Genomic DNA, 21954 nt, shown 5'->3' on the forward strand with positions numbered 1-21954 from the left:
TCTACCTCTAGTAGCATTGTCCACATGTTAAATCTCTTCGTTTGGCCAGTCGGCAATAATAAAGTTAGACAAGGCAACCCCCTCCACCCTTAACTGACACTTAAGGGTATATGGGAAATGATTAGAAATATTTGATTCTATCGATTTTAGTTCGTTTTGCATAATAGTAAGTCAATTATAAACATTTACGTATTAATTTCATTTTTTTATGTAGTTTATAAGGACATATATGATAATTTCTTTGTTTAAACCTAGTCTCTTTAATGTAAAGACTTATAATTTTCCACTTATCTATTACTATACCATATTTTTTATATCTTTATTTATAGAATTGTTATAATGAGCTTCAAAAGAACTAAGGCAGAGCTTAACAAGGTAAACAAATATCTAGTGTTGTTTTAGAAATTTATACATAATTGCATCAAGAACAAGTAAAATAATATATCCAGGATGGGTCCTACCTAACTACAAACAAGGTAAATGCATAAGGGGGTAGACATATGTGATTAGCCATGCAATTTCCAAGCTTATGGAGGTATCTAAGCTAAAATGGTTTGTCATTTGATTTTGCCATGTGATTAGGAACTTTCCGATTGAATTTTCCTCGGCTTTCAATATTTTTGTGATTTTACTTTTTTTCCAACATCAATACGAAGTCTGATAGCAATACAATCTTATTCGGAAGACTCCGTATACATGCTAATAGTATTTTATTGTAAATATATTACTAAATAATTATCTAAAGATGTTAGTATTACTAGTCTTGCAATTGCTTTACATCAATCCGACACTAATTTAGTGTTTCGACGGTTTTTGTAGGATATGCTAATGTTAAATGTATTACATTTATAAATGGGTTTAAGCATTGTAGGCCCGCCATCATCAGGGATTCATCCATTAATTTATTTTAATTTTGTCGATGTCAATAGATCGGCTATATGTTTAAGCCTTTTATAACATTATAAGCTATTATTGGTTTGCTTAAAAAATATTTCTTTGCAAAGCGCATCCTGTTTTAGTAGATCCCAATGCTTATAAATGCATTGTTTTAATTTGTGAATGCATGGATTGAATTTCGTTGCCAATACTAAAGGAATATCCTTTGTGTGTTTTTGGGCCATTTTTGTGATTAAATCAGATCTATCACATGATAATGCCTCATTTACGTACTGTTCGATTTCAATCTCCTCATATCCTCTTCTTATTAAGTTCAATCTGAACTGAAACAAAATATGTTGCAAATCATCATTTTTTTTTGTTGTTCTGATGTATCCTATAACTTCGCCCTTGATAAAACCTGCAAACACGTGTCGACTGTGACAGCTTTTACGATGTAGATAAAGGAAAGAATTTGTTGGTTTATAGTATGTTTTCACATGCAAGATGTTTTCATTAGAAAACCTAGTTCCTTAAAAAAAATATGAAATTCTAATGTGAATTTTAGGAACGGATGATGACTAATTGCTAACTCTAACAAATCCTTTATTTTTTCATGTCACCGTGATAAATCAATATAATATCATCACGATACCTTCCATAGATATACATGGGAATATTACAGATTTCCGGGCTTGGCACTGCTCCTACAGCAGAGGTTATTTTTTTGCTTATAAAGCTGTCCATTAAACTAAAGATGTTGTTTTCCAAAATTGATCTGAGGAGATAGATTAAGTCATACAATGTACGTAGGTGGCCATTTGATTTTGTTATCTGATTTATCAAACTGATCGTACGAAATTCTAATTGCCAATAATAATTCATTAATCGGGCAATTACCATGATTAGTGTACATTGATGCTTCATCAAAACTGCAAAGCCAGCAATCTGCAATAGGCTTAATGTTTTCCAACTTGTGTATTAGTTCAGACGTATCTTTTATGTAAATATGTTTTTTCTGTACTATAGGTACAAGCAAATAATCAATATAGCGTCTAATAAATTCCGTGACAGTGCCAATCTGAAATATGATTGGACGACATGGCGGCATTATGTTATCAATATTAAACCCCTATTTATTGATTTTTACTAATTCTGATTCATTTAATCGGTGTATTTTAAGCAGAAATGCATATAACCAGACCAATAATTAATTTGATTACCTTTATTAAGGTAATTAAATGTGGAGAAATCTATAACACCTTTGGTGTACATGCCTTTGACATATGTTTTGATATTAAATCTAAGTGCTTTAAGGTCAATATTTTCAATTTGGTGCTATGCTGTGTACTAAATTGGCGAGCGCCTTCAAGTAGGTATTTAAAATATCAAAGTTATTACGTTTATCGGCTCTCTTAATGATTCAGTCCAACAACCATGCACAAGAAAGTGAAAATTTCATATCTTCTCTCAATTATAAAATGGTTAAGTAGTGCTATAAATCTGTCATTTCATACTGATAAGGCGACTGATATTATTACAACAAACAGATGTTTAAAACACAAAATTGTTAAACTTTAAAAGTTTATGGAAAATGCACAGGAACTTGTGGGGTTGATCCTCCCCCTTTTTTCTTAATTTTTGGTGTTTATTTTTTTTTTTTTTTGGAAATGTTCTTGATGTTGTTTATCCTGACTTTTAAGATTAATTTGAAAACCCAATTAATTTTAATGATGTTTTTTTTTAATATTTTAATCTTGAAAAAATTAAATTTTGTAAAAATATCAAAATCACATATTTATAAGAAAGAAAAAGATACATTTCTTGATTGGTATTGTGTATTTATTTTAATCTCTTCTTGCAATTGTCACCTATAAATTGAGAAAGAAAGCATGTGGCATCTGTGAACTAACATAATATAATTGATGTGACAGTTTAATTTGAAAATATTGTGTTTTCTAAGTGGTGCAGGAGATAAGTTCACTTTTTATTCAACATCATTTTGATGCAAATTCTTGGGCTTATATTGAAGACTGGATTAATGTTTCATCATGCAACAAAGAAGAATTGCCCGACCTCTGTAAAACACTCAGATTGTTTCGAAATTTTTGAGTTTACATTGGAGATAATTTACAATTTGTATTAAACAGGTAATTTTCACGGGTGTTGCAGGTTAAAGGTGGTGTGTGTCTAGATTTCACTCTAAAGGGATGAATTTCATCCAAGTTACTGTAATATAAGTAATGACATCTAATTTCCCTGGCTAATTCATCGAAATAATGTAATAAATCCTGCTTAGCCCTATTGACTGACGGTGAAGGAATGAATTTCAAACCTCTGGATAATATAAAATACTCGTCATCAGTTAATTTTCTAAGCGAACGATTAACAGTTTTTTTGTGTTTTGCTATACGACTGGAATTTTATGGCCGACGTAAAGATTTTCCGAATTTATTCATTCATAAAGTATTCCATCAGCTTCTTATGAATTACTTTACATTTACACTATTTCAAATGAGTATAGTAATTATGGTCTACTAATTACAGTATATATTTGATTACCATCAACTTTGCAGTATTTACTAGGTATTGTACATTTTTTCGTTCTCCTTTGTTAAATGAACATTTCTAGTTGACTGATGACTTTTGGTGTGTTTTCTGTGTCGTTGGCTTGCTGTCTCGTTGATGTATACCTCACACTTCACACAAGCACAAGGTCTAACTGACGTTTCTGCAAAGGGACTCCAAAAAAAAAAACGTGTCAAAAAGGTCAAAATGATAATTCCAAGGACTAAAATACAAAACATAAAAATCTTCGTACTGTATAGCACACAGGGGCATACTAGTAGTATATATTATTTCTGTGATTATGTCTTTATGGTAGTAGAACATTAAATATGTTTTGAACATGGAAGAAATTCAACAACTTAAAATAAGCACATACATTTGAAACAATGTATACACACACATATATATATATATATACATTATAAATCTGGTTCAGAGTGTTTGAAATGAAGAGAAAAGAAAGCAAAACGTATTCTTAGTAATGTCAAAATGTATCGATGTTTTTTTATAGGAAAGGTATTGTGTCATTTTTCTTTGCATGTTTATATATATAAATTTATTTCCCATATGATTTTTTTCGAAATACTAGAGATTTTGTACCGAAAGGAATAGAATATCAGTAGTTGGAAGAATATTTCGTAATTTAGGGTCCTGAATGCTCTTCAACTTCGTACTCTATGTGTCTTTTTTTTTAGATTTCGAGCAGCACTGATAAGTCTTCTGTAAACGTCGTACTAACGATTGTTCCCAATAAATGAAAGCACGATACAAGTACTTAACCTTCTGATTAGAAAGCACGCCGACTTGCACTGAAAACTGGTCGCTATACTTATAATTGATTTCAATCAGCAACGTCATAGACATTTCAGGATATCGTTATATTGCACAATGACCCAAAAAACTATAAACGGAGAAGAGAAACATGCTACCTTTGTTTAAAATTCGAAATATAAGACGAGCGAAATTATACAGAAAAACAACAAAACGCAGTATGCCTTATCATTAATATCACTGTATACAGTTTGATTAGAACACTTCTTGTTTTATTGCATTTCAATATTGCATACTATGAGATCGTCCACATATTCAATACATATATAATACAATATCAAACCCGATTTAATTTGGAATATACCGATATGTTCCTTTTGTACAATTTTAATATAAATTGGTCTTCGAAGAATAACAAAGAAACAATTTACGCTTTCAGCACTTGTTTGTATGCTGTAAATTTACTTTTTAGATATGATAAAAAAACCAAGAATTTACTACTATGCATGTATATTAATATAGCATCAGCCGTATTTTGCAAAGTTTTTAAGAACTTGTGGTTTATAATGCACTGTAACGTTGCATATTTTACCTTTTAACTGTTTTGATTCGAGCGTCAGCGATGAGTCATTTATATTGAAGTCCTTCATGGAAGCTGACAATTATTGCACTTACCAACGCTTAACGATAAAGTGTGTCTAAAAACACAATTGACCAACCCCTAAAAACTGACTTTTTGTGTTAAATGAAAAGCTTGACTTTGCACTTTTACATCTAATATCTTTGATTTTCAACATGTTTGAAATGTTAAAACTGTACAAATAAGTAGATATCATGTAAAGCAACGAAATTTATTCTGTTTCTGATTTGTGTAAATTGTACTATTTCCATGAACGCAAAATTTAAATGCATAGAACCTACAAAAGTGACCAATCTTAAGTTTATGGTTTGTTTATGGTATATGGTAGCAAAATTGCTACATGAATGTTTTCTCTTTTTCGAGAAATAACTCATTTTTTCAAATGAAAAAAAATCGATGCAACAAAAATAGGTGATGCTTAACTTTTGGTTGACTGTATAAATGAACAGAATTGTTTCATGTTGTACAGGAACTACTGCAGAATGCTCGGTTTGGAAACACAAAGAATTTCAAAATATGTTTAAAAGATGGAGCAAATGCTATCTTTCAAGACTTGGTGAGTTATTTAATTGGGGATAATTACACATTTCAATTGTTTGATTTTTGGTCATGTTTGACAAATGTTTCAGTTAGTTTAAATTTTTTTATGCTTGTAATGGAAAACTGGAAACATAGTCAAATATAGTCCAAAACATAACTTTTTAATGTATGTTGCAAGCAGATATTGATATGGATAATATACATTTCAGAGTAAGACTACGGTATTTAGGTTATAAAGTCTTCTTAATAGATTAACTAGATTCAAACATTGGTATACTATTGTCAACTTATTTGGTAAGTAAGGGAAATCATACAGCAGTGCTTTCTCCAATATAATAATCGAAATTTCACTCTAATCACTGATACTGAAGATGCTTGAACATTAGAAACAAACATCAAATTTGGGTTTGTACTGTTAATTAAGTCGGATAGAAGAAATAATGTCAGAAATACATGACAATCAATTCTCAATTTTCGAACAAGAAAGATAACAAATCAGAATGAATATCTGTTGAAAATTAAACGCATATTTTCAGTAAGTTCACAATTTTAATATATATGTTTCTCATTATATCAATATACGCAAGTGCACAATGTTTTAAATTAATTCATTTTTTGAAATTTGATAGCGGTTACCAGGATGATTATGTATTTACTGTTAATATATACAAGCAGATGTGATATAAGTGCCTATGGGACAACTCTTCTTCCACGTCACAATGTTTTAAAAGTAAACAATTATAGTTAAAGTACGACCTCCAACTTGGAGCCTTGGCTCACACCGAACAACAAATTTATAAAGGACCCAAAATTACTAGTGTAAACAATTCATACAGAAAAAACAACTGTAACACAACTGTAAAAGAGAGACAAAAGATACCGAAGGTATATTCATATTCATAAGTTGAAAATAAACTGGCAATACCATGACAAATAACAAAAAACTTCCAAAGGCAAACAACAGTTTTCAAAACACAACGTAGAAGGCTAAAGAGTGGGCAACTCGGGAGTTATCATTTTCTTTGATATTTAATCTTTGTCATTAAATGTTATATTAACCTTGTTTTATGTTTCTCTACCAAGGATGGTTGCAATGCACTTCATATTGCTGCAAAGTACGGACAAACAGAAATCGGCAAATTGCTTATTGACCATGGCATTTATCTCGATTTAAAAGACTTAGTAAGTTTATGATACATCTCACTGAATAATTATCATTCATATGACAATGTCAATATCACAATACCAAATTTTATTGCACCAAATGTCCATGCCAAAAATTATTTTTTTCTCCAATGATGTTGGAGTCAAATTTAATACTTGAAATTAAAGTCTAACGTTGAAGAACTTATAAAACCTTACAGGATCAAACAAAGAAACAGAGTCATGTATAAGAGAAAACATTTCCAGATATAAAGAAAAAATTCTGAAATTTTATAACAAAAAAAATCAAAAAAACCAAACATCATTAATGTTATAAAATTTTATAGCATTAGCCTAACATTTAATCACACAATACTACTAATATCTCATTTCAGTTGTTTTTCTTACCGTGAGTTGTCTCTTCTTAATGACATAAGATGTTTTCTTGTCATTAAGTGTTATACTAACCATGTTATGGTCTTCTATATCCAGGATGGTTTAAATGCACTTCACTACGCTGTAAGAAAGGAGCATATAGAAATAGGAAAGTTGCTTATTGACTCTGGCAGTGATCTCAACTTACAGGACGACGTAAGAGTATAATAATTCACAATGCAAATGTAAATGACATACATAACAAATACTTATTTCACTACACCACTGTTTTATTAAATGGTATGTAAACATAAGTATATGTTTCTCTTTCCAGTATTGTAAAACTGAACTCGGAATCACTGCTAAAATGGTGCAAACAAAAACCAGCAAAATAAGTACATGATAAATCACACTCAACAATAATCAATCAAATGTTAATGAAGTGCATGGCAATACCAATCTAACTGCACAACTTTTGCTTTTCGAAAATTAATGTCTCCTCGGGGATACTAGATGTCCAATTAGATTCTTGAAATCAAATGCAAATGTTGAAAACTTTTATTCATTAAAGTAATGATATTTCATAGCAATAAGCATGCATCCTATCACAAAATACTATTAATATCTCATTTCCATATTTTGTCTAACAACTGACTTCCGTTAGATTGGTGAATTGAATCGATATTTTAACACTGTAAAATATTCGTTAAAATTGATGAAAAACTATTGAGTAAAATAAATCGACATGTATCACCACAGCCTTTTTGTAAGATACTGACGATTTATTTTCCTTCGAAATCATACTATGTTTTGTTTAGTTACTCCTTTAATTTATATCCTCTTTTTTGTTACCTTTGATTTGTCTCTTCTTAATCCTTTTCATGATTTTAGGATCTGAAAATAACTGTCGAGTACTTAATTTGATAAGCAGTCAAAATCTTAAAGCAGTGCTTTCTCAAATGTAATTATTATAATGACTCTTAAATCAACTAATTAGCTGTTTGAAAACTTTCAAAAAAATGCATCTGGTTTTGGATTTCATTGTTGAGAAGGAAGAAAGAATAATAGAAATACATGATAATTATATCATATTATAACAATGGACTGGGACTTCTGTTAAACAGAGTTTTACTCTGTATTTTTTTTTACTTATTGGCTAAAGGGAGGGTTGAGATTCACAAAACATGTTTAACCACGCCGCTTTTTTGAAGTTTAGGTCATTTGTATATTTCGGAGTAAATTTCGCTGAAGTAGTATACACTATAGTTTCATGCCAGATGAAGCCCACTTCTCGCTACTTTAAAAGTCCATTCTCTATTTTATGATAGTCAATTCTCAACTCTCAAACATAACGTAAGCAAATCAGAGTTAATATAAATTAAACATTAATAGCCTGTATTTGCCTTCTTTAATGACATAAATTAATTCCTTTATCATCTCTTCGAAAATTTTACGGAAGCCATTACGGGTTAGTTGACCATAAGGGATTATCTGTTTCACAAATAACAACGGATATGTTTTTAATTGTTGTAACCAAAATATCGGCCTCTTTTCCTCGAATAGAAATCATCACCGGTGTGTAATTTTCTGAATTGGGTGTCCTCAATGCTCTTCAACTTCGTACTTTCTTTTGGCCTTTTGAACTTTTTGATTTAAGCGTGACCGATAAGTCTTGTGTAAACGAAACGCGCGTCTGACATACAACACTTTAATCCTGGTATCTATGATGAGTTTGTTGTACTAACATTAACATCACGACGAGTGCCCCAAGTGGAACAGGATCAGTTTACCCTTCCAAAGCACCTGAGATCACCCCGCTTTTGGTGCGGTTCATGTTTCATTTTCTGCAATGACATTGTCGTTTTTTTCCTGACATATGAGTTGGAGTATGTCTTTGGTATCTTTCGCCTTTCTTTTATTACTAAATGCTTAATTAACATTGTTATGTTTATCTATACAGATTGGTTTTACTGCACTTCACCAAGCTGCATTTAAAGAACAAACAAAATTCGCAAAGTTACTAATTGCCGGTGGTATTTATCTCAATATACAGAACAGGGTAAGTGGATAAAAAATCATAATGAAACATTATCAATCATATGTCAACCTCTGACAATACCTGACAAATACAAATATTACAGCATCAAATGTGAATTTTGAAAATTATTATCCGTTCAACGATGCTGAACGTCACATTGTATACTTAGAATATAATGCAAACCTTTAAGAGGTTAGGAATTCAAACAAGGTCGGACAAGGAAACAGAGCCAACTGGGGAAGTAATTTCCAATATGAAAAAGATATAACGAGATATTATAAGAAATTTTAAAAGACAAAACAAAACAAAAAAAACTTTCAGCTTTTACTTTTATTATGAAATATTAATTAAAATGTTTTAATATAGTATTGCATTAACAAATACATCTGCTTACACCGAATTTATATTTTCTGCAAATGCATGTACCGGCCATTACTCTTGTTTTGGGGTCATTTATTTTGAATGGTTTGATTTGAAATTTCTGGAAAAAAAACCTGAAGGGAATTGAAAAAATTACCAAGAAAACATAATTAAACATCGAATTTTAAATGAAAAATATATTGCTCTTGTGTTTTCATTACAGTAGACAAAAAGTATGTGCTTATAGAAACAAACTCGTACCTTAATTAAAATAATAGATATATGTCTATATAAACCATTAAGTAACCAATGAGATCATGCACTAAAATGTATCTTAACATGAAATGTCAACCACCTGGATTGATTGGTGATTAATGTCCAGTGACACAAAAACATACTGAGCTGGAAATTAAACGTACAAACTAACTGTTCACCACTTATTACGGACTTGTTTCTTTATTGTTGCGAATAACAATTTATGAATAATATCACCTAAGATTCATTGAAACAACAATTGCTACTCCAGAGATCTTCTGAGAATACAAGTAGATAATGTCCGTCGGAAAGTCTTATTTCGGTGTCTGTATAAATATATAGTTGTCACGGAAATTTCTAGAATTCTGTAGAAAGGAATCTCCTAGAAAACGGTAGTACGGATTCTTTTAGAATAATGTAGAAGTTTAAATTACACATCGTAGATTATGATCATTCCGGAATTATTATGCAAGTCAAATAGAAAGTTATTATCATTCGTTCAGTACCTATGATTGTTCCAGTGATTTCTAAACTGAAAAATTATAACATTATTTTGTAAACAACTATAAACATCTAATGAGGCCACACAAAACAAATTAGGCCAAGAAGAATAAACATTATAATTACAATATCATAACATACTGAAGAAGTTCGAGAAAAGTTTGATTTAATTTGATCACTCTAAAAAATAGGCAATCTTACAGTCTGTAGTAGAAGCCATCTGTAATTTCTGTTTTTGTTGAAACATATGCTTTTGCTAAAGGGTAGACCCTTAGGCATTTTTTCGACTGTTATTCTTCATTTACGGGTATCGCATATGGAACAATATCTGCTTACCCTGTCTGCAGTGTGTTTTCTATGTAGTATCTTGTGTACTGTACTGTAGTTTGTCTATTGGTAATTTTCGTGTGTTTTACTCTAGCATTGTCAGTTTATTTTCGACTTTCACAAAAACAGCCAACGCAGTCTGTTTGAATCAAGTTAGCTTTATGTAAAGTGAAGGTAACTCCCTAAATGCATGTACTTGTTTGGGTTCAACGCATTTTTGTAACGTTGGGCTGTCTTCGTGTTGATGAATATCAAGGTTAACTTTTATCAATCAATGCTTATAAAATATTGAGATTTTGAGAGAAGTGCATTCCCCAATCTGACAACCATCCTAGAAATGTTTTTTTTTGTGTACACATTTTGCAATTCTAGCACTATGGAGGGGGCCTAGGTTGCCGAGCTGTCCAAGAAGTCAAACTATTGTTTTACCAGTCTGTCAATACCGGATTGTGTTTTCGAATCCCGTACTTGGCAGGTGCGTTTAAATCCAATCTTAATTGACTAGGATTGTAGGTTTCCTATCGAATATCAGTGGTTTGTATTGTTTGTGGAATTATATCTCTCTCATTTAAAAATACAAGTTATATGGGATATTTTTTCTTTTAAAGGACTACTATATATCATAGAACAAAATACATCAAATCCTTTGGGATATTAGTTCTCCTACGTAATGTTTCGTTGTAAAATAAACAGTTTTCCCTAAAGAGTATGAAAATTACTTCGGATATTTTTTCTTCGAAAAATTCTAGCTGGATTTTTTTTTTTTTTTTATGGATACAGTAATATATTATTTTTAATAACATAATAACTTTCATCTCTTTTTCTTTTTAAATTCTACCGAATTGTTTTTCTTAAAATCATAAATTTAGGCTTAACTGCAGTCCTGTATATAGAGGATACAAGCATAATCCGGCGGGAAGAAGTAATTCATATAGGACAACAATACATTTATTGTTTTTCTTAAAATCATAAATTTAGGATTAACTGCAGTCCTGTATATAGAGGACAAAAACATAATCCAGCGGGAAGAAATATTACATATAGGACAATAATACATTTATTGCTGAAGTAAAAGTATATATTACATGAAAATATTCAAAGTGATATTTTCATTAACAACAAGGTTGCATGAGTAGTTTTATCGAAAATTAAATGCTGACGTTATACAAGGTCGTTTGTTTTTCATTCTGTTTATGACGTCATTCAACTAAAATCATAGGAAGTGTACTGGTGAAATTTTAGTATGGGAGACACGATTATATAGATAAGCTGTATAAAACTATCAGTAAACGCGATAATTCTTAGATCGTGTCTATATGTATTTGGTCTTTTTAGTAGTTGTTTTATTGTGTCGGTCTGAAGTCAAGTTTTTTTTCAACTGCGTTTTAAAGTTTATTAATAAGTTGTGCATCTGCACTAATTTCTCGGGTATGGGGAGTGGCGAGCGCTTGCGAAACAAACTGAACCCCACCACATTATCTATATGAATGTCCCAAGTCAATGTTATTCATTGGTTTTCGTTGCTTTCTGTTATATTAGTTTTTCAGTTAACGATGTTGTTTTCCTCTTATAGTTGATGTGGTTCCCTCGGGTTTAGTTTGTTACCCCGCTTTTGGTTTTGCTTTATCAAATTTTGACTATTGAACAGCGGTATACTACTGTTGCCTTTATTCAAATATGAATCGGACCGCTGTTTGTTTTCTAGTTTGAATTGTTTTACATTTGTCCTGTTGTAACCTCTCTTTTATAGCTCACTAATCTATGGGGATTTATTTGGGCTCTCGTAGATATGTGTCTCATTGGCAATCACACTATATCGATCTCTTGTCCTAACAACCAGTCATGAATCGAGAATTATTATGTTGTGCTCTCATTCTGTAAACATACTGTTAATAAGTATTGATGTTAGTTATTCTATAAAGATGATACATATTTGTATCAAATGGAGTACTACATTTGTTGAAAAGACTATTATTTTTTGTGAAAAAACATATTTATTCATACTGCTTCATTAAATAAATGCCGAATATATCTATCATTGTGGCAAGATTTCAATAACGTATAACTGATATTCTAATTATAATCCTAACACTTAAGTTATCGCATTTTACTATTAAACAAAGAAAGAACATATAATTTTAAATCACAATATGAGTTCATACAAAATCTATTTATCATCAGTGATGCTGTTACAATTTTGTTAATGCAAACGTGTAATAAATTGATGCATAATAAAGTTTAAATATACCATTCAAATACTATTAAATGCATGTCAAATCAGTTAAGGATAGTCATTACATTTAAAAGATAAAATATTTCATAACAAAGTCATCGGGTTTAATACGTTGATTCAGATAAATGGAACAACAAACGCCCGGTGTTTATGTTTAACGCCGGAATCATACATATGACGTCACCTAGTGTAGGGACCAAAGAAGATAACATATTTTCGCGGAATTTTCTTTAATGAAGATTTTACACTAAAATAATGAGTGAAATTTAATTATGAACTTGTTTTGCATTAGAATAGAGATAACTGTCGCCAGGTAAACTAAATTTGCGACAGTAAAACTACCGATGGACGTCCTTAAAGCTTCAAATACAATACAGTTATATCTTAATTTAACTACATCATTTAAGAGACAGATGAGCAAAATCAATACTGTCATTACTTGACCGACCATCTCACGGCAAACTTGGGACATATATAAGCATTTTTCAAAGAACCTTCGAGAATATATGAATTGGAATAATTAAAGTTTAGACAAAGCTTAACTCAAACTGATATTCAATCCGGAAATACAAATGTGTATAAGAAATTGTATGTCTTTTTTGTTTTTGTTTTATTAAGGCTTTGAATAATATTATAATATCATAATACAAATGCATCTGAAAAAGTATATATTATAACACTACTAAGAAAACTAAGGACTAATCACCACAAAATCCATAAACACTAGCCATGTGTGACTCAGGTACTAAACTGATTTTTGATTTTTGGTAAAATAATGACAATATATGTTTGATTAGTTGTCTCTTTAACCTAAGTAATTTGTTGATATTACCCAACATGCGTACACAACTATGAGCTTGTAATATTTAATAAGTTTCTGTTCTAACTTTGACTGAACAAGTTTGTATACGTATTGTCTGAACAGTCTATGAATTATGCAGCCCAAATGTAGGATTTTCTCTACAGGACATTTAGGAGTTCATTCCAATATACATTTATCAAGGCCAATTAGCGAAACCCATTTGCATTTGAAATTATAGAATTTAACATGCAAAGCAATGGGGCTAGGAATTAGTGGTTTTATTTCATGAGCAAATACAAATCAAGCTTAAATATATAAGACATAAACATCTTATGTAAACGTTAGGTGCATTTGTATGTACTGTTAATGACTATCGCAACGTTACGTTACCATTGAATTAATTTATATTATCATCAATGATTACACAGAGTTTTGAAACCGGTTGGAGAAAGAAGGAGGTAATTAAACTGACATTTAGTGTATTTCGAACCTTATTTTGTATATTTCTATTTTTGTGGATGCAGATTTAATTGTAAGAGTATATATCATTTATAAAGTCGAAATTCATGACACGTTTTAAATAAAATGTTTCAAAATGCAAATAATGAACTTATATATGGTTTATGTAAAGAAATGGATACCGGACATAAAATATCATTACTAAACGGAAAAAAAAGATGTTTTAATTGCAAACCGGAAAACTTAACTTACTGTATTGTATGTATCACTTGCAAGAAATGGTATAAAAGAGTTCGTATAAATAGACAATATACCAGGAATCCAACCATAAGAACGCAAGATGTGAGTAAAAGTTTGGAAACGTGCAGTAGAGGAAAAGTATTTCCGTTTTAATCAAACGCACGACTCATAAACAATATGAACAAAACTATTTTATAAGGGCATTTTAAATTCTCGATCTTTCTCTGCAATTAAAACCTTTTTTTTTCAACCCTTCATACCACTATTCCTCATGTTAAATTAAATCATCGTCTAAAATAATTCCCAAGGCTTTAAATATAAAAAATATTTGCATACGCTGCAAATTTATTGATTTGGAATTCCATACGGCATGTTTTGTTGATAGTGAACAAAAAGGTAAAACATGATACACCGAGAAACAAGTGATCAGTATGCTGGAGTTTCTTATTGACAACATATTTGTTGAATTTGGAGGTACAGTTTTTCAACAATTGTCATCATTCTAATTGGAACGACTTGTGTGCCTCTCCTTTCCAACCTCTTCTTTTTTTTTAAATGAGTCGAAGTTCCTTCAGACACTTATCAAAAACAAGACGATCAAGGAAGCCAGATTTCGAATTCGATATATTCATGGTGTTCTTTCCGTAAACAATGCACACTTTTCTGCTTGGGTTCCATTAATATATCCTCAAGAACTAGAAATTAAGAAACAACAGATACGTCTTCATCCGCGTCGTGTTTAGTTTTATACCTCGAATTTGTTTTGCACTCATCTTAGTACCAGAATCTATAACAGCCAAGACGATTTTAAGTTTGAAATTATAAATCCCCCCTTAGCAGCAGTATACCAACTTTGCCTATGAAATATACATCTTCCAACTTATTTGATATTCACCAGTGTCTGAGCTTCAATTTAGTGAACCAGGCGTCTTGTCTCGTCTTTATTCTAAAAACGTTTTTTTTAAGATACCAAGACCTTGTTGAGAAATACTTCCTATCAACTTCACAAATAATACATCATAGTCTTGAAGTATAGATTCTAGGTACTGACGTTGTTTATCATCTTAATTACGTGTTATACTTCTTTCTTAAGTGAATTATAAAGTCGTTTGTCATTTACAATGACGCATTTTATAACATTGATTGCTGATTGTTATTATATCTGAATTGTATTAACAATACTGTCATATTGTGTTGAACACGTACTCAGTTGGGCACTACTTAAGATGGGTTTTTTATAACTTTTTTTGTCTTTATCTTTTAATTTGAGGTTAGAATTGTTATGTTTTTTCTCTTCAGTTTGGAAAATCTGCACTTCACGTTTCTACATCAAACAAGAAAACAGATATCGTCAAATCACTAATTGAAGGTGGAATTGATCTCAATTTGCAGGACAAGGTAAAAGGATTATTAATCATATTGAAAAACTTTCAATTACACGCCAAATACTCATAAAACTACCAATTTTACTGCACATGATTTGCATTTCGAAATGTGAAACGATAATTAATATATTTTGCGTTTATGACAAAAGTGCATTGCATTCAAGAAAATATAGACAAGCACAAAGTGAGTTACATATGACTTGTGTTTTTTTAGTCAGAAAGACTTTTTGCTTGTTAAATAGAAGAAACAAAAATAGTTGTATAACTGCAATATGTTTCTCCATCTAGGATGGTTTGACCGCACTGCATGCTGCTACAAGAAAAGAGCATACACAAATTGTCCAATTGCTTATTGACGAAGGTAGTAAACTCAATGTGCAGGACAAGGTAAACGTATTATAAATCACTTTGACAAAACATTTCCACATGTTTAAGTCTTACACGACAGATACTAATTTTACTGCACCATATTAACATTTCGAAACTTAATATTACTTTCAAACCAAATACAACAAACCATGGAAAAAAAAAGAAATAAGATAAAAAAAAAACCACCAGACAAACAGCATGCTTTTCCCTTATTTACTAATTGTATTGTTTTACATTGCATGGAACAAATTGCACCCAATCACACAAAATTATTTTTCCCTCGTTTCGACTGCCTGTAAATTCAGAAACTATTGCGTGCAATAATTATTGCGGTTTTTAATAAGTCTACAAAATTGTAGGTTTATTTATTGCGATTTCAGGAAATGTTGAATGCTAAATAATGCTATTCAAATTTCATATACACGTTTTTCCTTTGTTACTTCAAATTGTGTGCATTTTTCGCAATAATTTCTGAATTTTCAGAATTTAAATCTGCAAACTTACTTTTTATATTTTTATCTTCCTGATTTTTTTAAAACTTTAATAAATTCGTCCTCAGAAAATAAAATACATATACAATTTATTATGGCACCATCAACGAAGTTGGGGTGACATATTGTTATTCTTCGTTCCTTTTTCGTTTCATTATTATTTTTCTTCCACTGTTTTTGTCCAGCTTATGTCTTGGAATCGAATGTACCAACTTTAAAGGAACAATGCAATAATGTTAACAAGCATGTGCAGATTTCCAAGAGAGCAACCGTTGCCATGCAAATAGCAAAAATTCTAAAAATTTCAAAGTGTTCTAAAGTAAACGAAATTGCACACAAATGTTAATTGGCATATGCAGATGTTCAATTTGTCTTTGGAACTTCAAAATGGCCACCGTTAGCATGGAAACAGCAAAAATGTCAAAAATTTCCAAATGCTCCAAACTTAATAAAACTTTTCAAAAATGTTATTTGGCTTGTGTAGATGCGCTGTGTGACTATGGAATTTTTAAAATGGCTGCTGTTACCCTGGAAATGGAGGGACGAGGGTGCAAATGAATGATAGTCAGACCAATGATGCATTATTATTTAAAAAACAAACAGTGTCATACTTCATTGCCACAGTCAGTTACAATGCAAAAATATTCCATTGTCTATAAAAAAGTTCAAACAAAACAATGATGTTAATATAGATTTATCACAAGTTAAACATTGCCACGTTTAAACGTTCTTACATTGTCTTCTTTTTCTGCTGCACTGAACGTCTCTGAGCCTTATTGTTCTAAGTGTTAACCTTTTGCTTTCATTTCTGTTCATGTATTACCTTAGGACAACATTGGGTCGCATCCTGATGTAGATATTCTTTGTGTTCTTGTAGTCACCGTTATAGGAGAAATAATCAGTATATGCAATTTTTCAAAAAGGGTTCTTCTAGTAGATGTTTGGCAAAATTACCTGGTCATGTTGCGGAATTAAACCCCCTTCTTCAGCAGATTACACCCGGATATACTGTGCGGAGTTAGAAGGTGTTGCAATTTTGGATCTAATATTTAAAACAGACAGTTGAATTGCGTTGCAATTGTTGTTGCTCTGCAGATTGTAGGTGATGACGAGTTTTGTATCGTAGTTACTAGTGCCGTTATGTTGTCAGAAGGTTCTGGGTGGAAGAAAGATGCAGTTGGCATCAACTGTTGTTTTGATTGCGTTTCTGTCACAGGTGTTGTGTTGCCTTTTGCTCTATGTTTATTCTAGATGGAACATTATTTGATATTCATTAAGTATAGTTATAAGTAAGAGATAAAAAAAATTAAGTCACAGTTTTAAAAAAGAAACATTCTTTCAAGTTGCGAACAATTTGTTCACAAAATGAGTACGTTCAAACTAAGTCATTAGCATAGAACACAAATTGCGTCATTGAACCGCCAAAACTGAAACGTTATCGCTATAGTCAGATATTTGTGTCAGACCAACATAAAAAAGACGTAGAATGGAGTACAGTATGAAATGTTATCTTAAGGTACACGTCAGAATATTTCAACTGATAGATAAATCAGCATTAGCTGAAAATGACAATGATAAATGCTTATTGTTGCATATATCAAACTACTAAAATACTTAAAGATACCGATAAATAGTTTATTTGTTTACCGATGGTTTTCAGTCAATAATCAATAACATTAAAATGTTAAAATCAAAAATTACAATTTCCCTTTCCGTGCTTCATCAAGATGGAGTACTTTATAATAAATTTTCGTTTTTTTTTCTTTTGCTAAACTTAGCTATTCAAAAAGGTCTAGGTCGTATCTCATGACGTTGCGTATACATTCTTGCATAATTCGTGATCTCTAGCTACACAGGCGACGAAAATCAATAGTGACTGTTGCTTTTGATTAACATTTATCTGTAAACGTATAAGAAATGACAAGAATTGTTTTCTCCTGTTATGCCTATACATTACCGGATAACAAGACTTTTAAATTTTCACTGTAAAACACGATTTTCGTAGAAGCTTTTTTTAAATACTTATCAACACAGTAATATTTATTCAGAAGATTCATTTCGAAAAACAGCAACATATTTGATTATTTTATAACAAAACACTAGAAAACTAGTTGTTTTACTGGAACGATCATAATTTCATCTGAACAACTTTTAAAAGACTGAGCAATAAATAATTAAGTTTTGTTCAGTGTTTATGTTAGTTGTCAGACTTTCCACAGCGGTTGATTCAGTATTGTTCAAACAATTCGCATGTAGTCAATTACCAGCCCAGTAGCCAGTACTTCGGTACTGGCATGAAAATACGGATTTTTTGTGTTATTAAAATTTCCTGTTACAAAATATTAGAAATTATTATAAATTAAGGTATGAATCTCCCTCATGCAAAGCTCTGATTCCTTTCACGGATTTGGCTATACTTTTTGGACCTTTTGGATTATAGCTCTTCATCTTTTATATAAGCTTTGGATTTCAAATATTTTGGCCACGAGCATCACTGAAGAGACATGTATTGTCGAAATGCGCATCTGGTGCAAGAAAATTAGTACCGTCAATTTTATTACTACCACTGGGTCGATGCCTCTGCTGGTGGACTATTAGTCCCCGAGGGTATCACCAGCCCAGTAGCCAGTACTTCGGTACTAGCATAAAAATACGGATGTTTTGTGTTATTAAAATTTCCTGTTACAAAATATTAGAAATTATTATAAATTAAGGAATGAATCTCCCTCATGCAAAGCTCTGATTCCTTTCACGGATTTGGCTATACTTTTTGGACCTTTTGGATTATAGCTCTTCATCTTTTATATAAGCTTTGGATTTCAAATACTTTGGCCACGAACATTACTGAAGAGACATGTATTGTCGAAATGCGCATCTGGTGCAAGAAAATTAGTACCGTCAATTTTTTTATTACTATATATTTAGTCTTTTTTCGGATTGACTGCAATAGAGAGAAAAACATACCAAAGGGGTAATCAAACTCATAAGTCGTACAAAAAAGTCAAAGTCTTGGTAATACGAAAACCCACAAATGACAATAAAACAGTACACAAAACACAACATAAAAAACTAAAGACTGAACAGCAGAACCCCACCAAACATATGGGCGTATATCAGGTGCTCCATAAGGAAATGCAATTACTATTGTAAGAAAAGGGCAGACACATGTGTGTTTGATACACATACATGAATAGTAAGAATGAATACACATTTGAATCCATGTAATGATTCCGATAAGCATTATTATAACTGAAATGCTTGATACACATGCACTCAAGTTTATCTAACACACATCAAACATCATTAAACACGATTTATCAGTGAAACTTTACCTGTTACCAATTTATATTTAATCACCCAATGTAATTCGCTTGTAGGGTTAAAGGGTCAATAATTATACCATGTGTATTAGATAAACAACGGAAATTCGAATGATCGACAAAATTTGTATGGCCAATATTTTTCCCAGTATGTCCAGTTTGGTACTGTATGTCATTAATAATTAAACAATATATATATATTTAAGAATGCATGCTGCATTTTTATGATATCGCTTGCTGATATATTTTTGTTTATTAAAACAAAATTAGTACATGCAGTTAGTACATACAATCATATTGAAATGTGTTTTTTTTTTCTATTATGACATGTTTATTTTCTTTATCTTTCCATTTTATTTTAGAATTGTTATGTCTTTTTCTCTCCAGGAAAAGAAATCTGCACTTCACTTTGCAACATTAAACAAGAAAACAGATATCGCCAAATCATTAATTGACGGTGGTATTGATCTCAATTTGAAGGACAAGGTAAAGTGTTGATAAATCACACTGAAAAAGTTTCAATCACATGTCAAAGTCTGACACGACAATTGCAAGTATCTATTTTATTATACTCAGTTATTAATATTGGTATTAAAATTGCTTGCGTTTATCATGTGTTTCTGACAAAAGTGTAAACAGGCAAAAATGCCTTGGATGGGTACAAACATGACATGATTGTCCCAGTCATGTGTTTGAGTATAGATATAAACTCATCATAGATACCAGGACTAGATTTTGTATATACGCCAGACGCGCGTTTCGTCTACAAAAGACTCTTTAGTGAGGCTTGAATCCAAAAAAGTTAAAAAGGAAAAATAAAGTACCTATGTGATACACATGATTCACGCCTGTAACTATACGTTTAAGTGAAAGTTTCGTGTGAATCAAACTTATTTAGGAAATTCACGAGTGCATTCAAGTGCTCTGTATCAACACATTTTTTGATATTGAAAGGTATTTTTAAATCAGTCGTATGATCTTAAAACCACTACTAATATGACTACAATGCAACATTTATGTTGGTTTTAGATCTAGTGATAAATATATAAATGGGAGAGGTTTGAGATCTTGAAAACAAGTTTAATTACCATCTTCCTCATATCAATGTGCCTTTTCAAAGTCGGGAATCTTGGCAGTGGTTGTTTTTGGTGTAATCTTTATTTTCTTGTTATTTCAAGAATGTGTGTTGACAGAAAATATTTGATTGATTGTTAGTTCGATTTATTCACAATGTTACAAACGCCAGACAGTGAAGAGTGAGACATTAGTTAGTAACGCACCAAGTATGAATGATAGTCTAGTCAAATATGCAATTTCTGCCGTTTTTACTAATAATGCAGTGCCCTGAGACCTCCAATGTCTAAAATGCTAATTTTTCCTCTGAAAAAGGGCCAATTCGAAGTCTTACCTTTACAGAAGGTTCCGTCATTTACATTTGATTGAAAAAAATTCAGCTATCAAAACACAATCTGACATTATGTTGATTGAAAGGTAATACCAATTTGCTATTTATTTCATTGTGCCTGTTAATGGCACACCAGAAAGTTTGATCTAGCCAAGCTGAACATACAATTTATGTCCTGATTTATTAAATCTGCCGTTTTCAAATATTAATTATCATATTCAAATTATTTCAAGATAATTCAAATGTCTTAATATGACAGTTGTTTTCCATTCGTTTAGTGTGTTTGAGCTTTTGATTTTGCCATTTGTTAAAAGACTTTCTGGTTAAATTTTCCTTCGAGTTCGGTATATTTGTTTTATCATTTTCTAACACATATATTGGCGAGAAAAAAAATCCCAAAACTATTTTCCATCATTTATTTTTAAAAGTTCATGTAGTCTACCTGGGACTGCATAGAATGTAAACAACAGTAAATTCTCCTTTCTTGTTATCTTCCGTCTATGTATACATGTAGGAGCACATTACCTATATTTTTTTTTTAAAGTTCAAATAATTTGGGTTTACAAAACTCATAAATAAAAAGAGTGTTAATGAACCAAATAGGGGGCATTACTTTATCTTGATATCTGATGAAAAATAAATATTTAAAAAATACTGTTATGAAGTTAAAATTAAGACATAAATTGACATTTTAAATATTTGTCAGCATAAACTATGGTCTTCACATTTGTGAATATTTTAGGTAACTGGTATACATATAGAATATTACAAAAATCCTCTAGATACTAAAATTCAACTGAAAAAAGTTCGTACGCGTTATGACCAAACTTTTTCTTCCCACAATGTAGGTCATGAC

The 21954-nt window shown here is 31.1% G+C and overlaps 1 protein-coding gene across 1 annotated transcript in view; it reads left to right on the plus strand.

Moving 5' to 3' along the window:
* The first annotated feature begins 339 nt into the window (after positions 1 to 339).
* Positions 340 to 21954, plus strand: part of LOC134699861 (putative ankyrin repeat protein RF_0381) — a 51936-nt gene continuing 30321 nt past the window's right edge. Inside the window, exons 1-7 of the mRNA XM_063561267.1 lie at positions 340 to 375; positions 5325 to 5411; positions 7031 to 7129; positions 8874 to 8972; positions 15428 to 15526; positions 15802 to 15900; positions 20081 to 20179. Coding sequence (XP_063417337.1) covers positions 340 to 375; positions 5325 to 5411; positions 7031 to 7129; positions 8874 to 8972; positions 15428 to 15526; positions 15802 to 15900; positions 20081 to 20179 — 618 coding nt within the window. The remainder of the gene's footprint in view (positions 376 to 5324; positions 5412 to 7030; positions 7130 to 8873; positions 8973 to 15427; positions 15527 to 15801; positions 15901 to 20080; positions 20180 to 21954) is intronic.

The sequence above is a fragment of the Mytilus trossulus genome, unplaced genomic scaffold, assembly GCF_036588685.1.
Source record: "Mytilus trossulus isolate FHL-02 unplaced genomic scaffold, PNRI_Mtr1.1.1.hap1 h1tg000085l___fragment_1__unscaffolded, whole genome shotgun sequence".
Lineage (NCBI taxonomy): Eukaryota > Metazoa > Mollusca > Bivalvia > Mytilida > Mytilidae > Mytilus > Mytilus trossulus.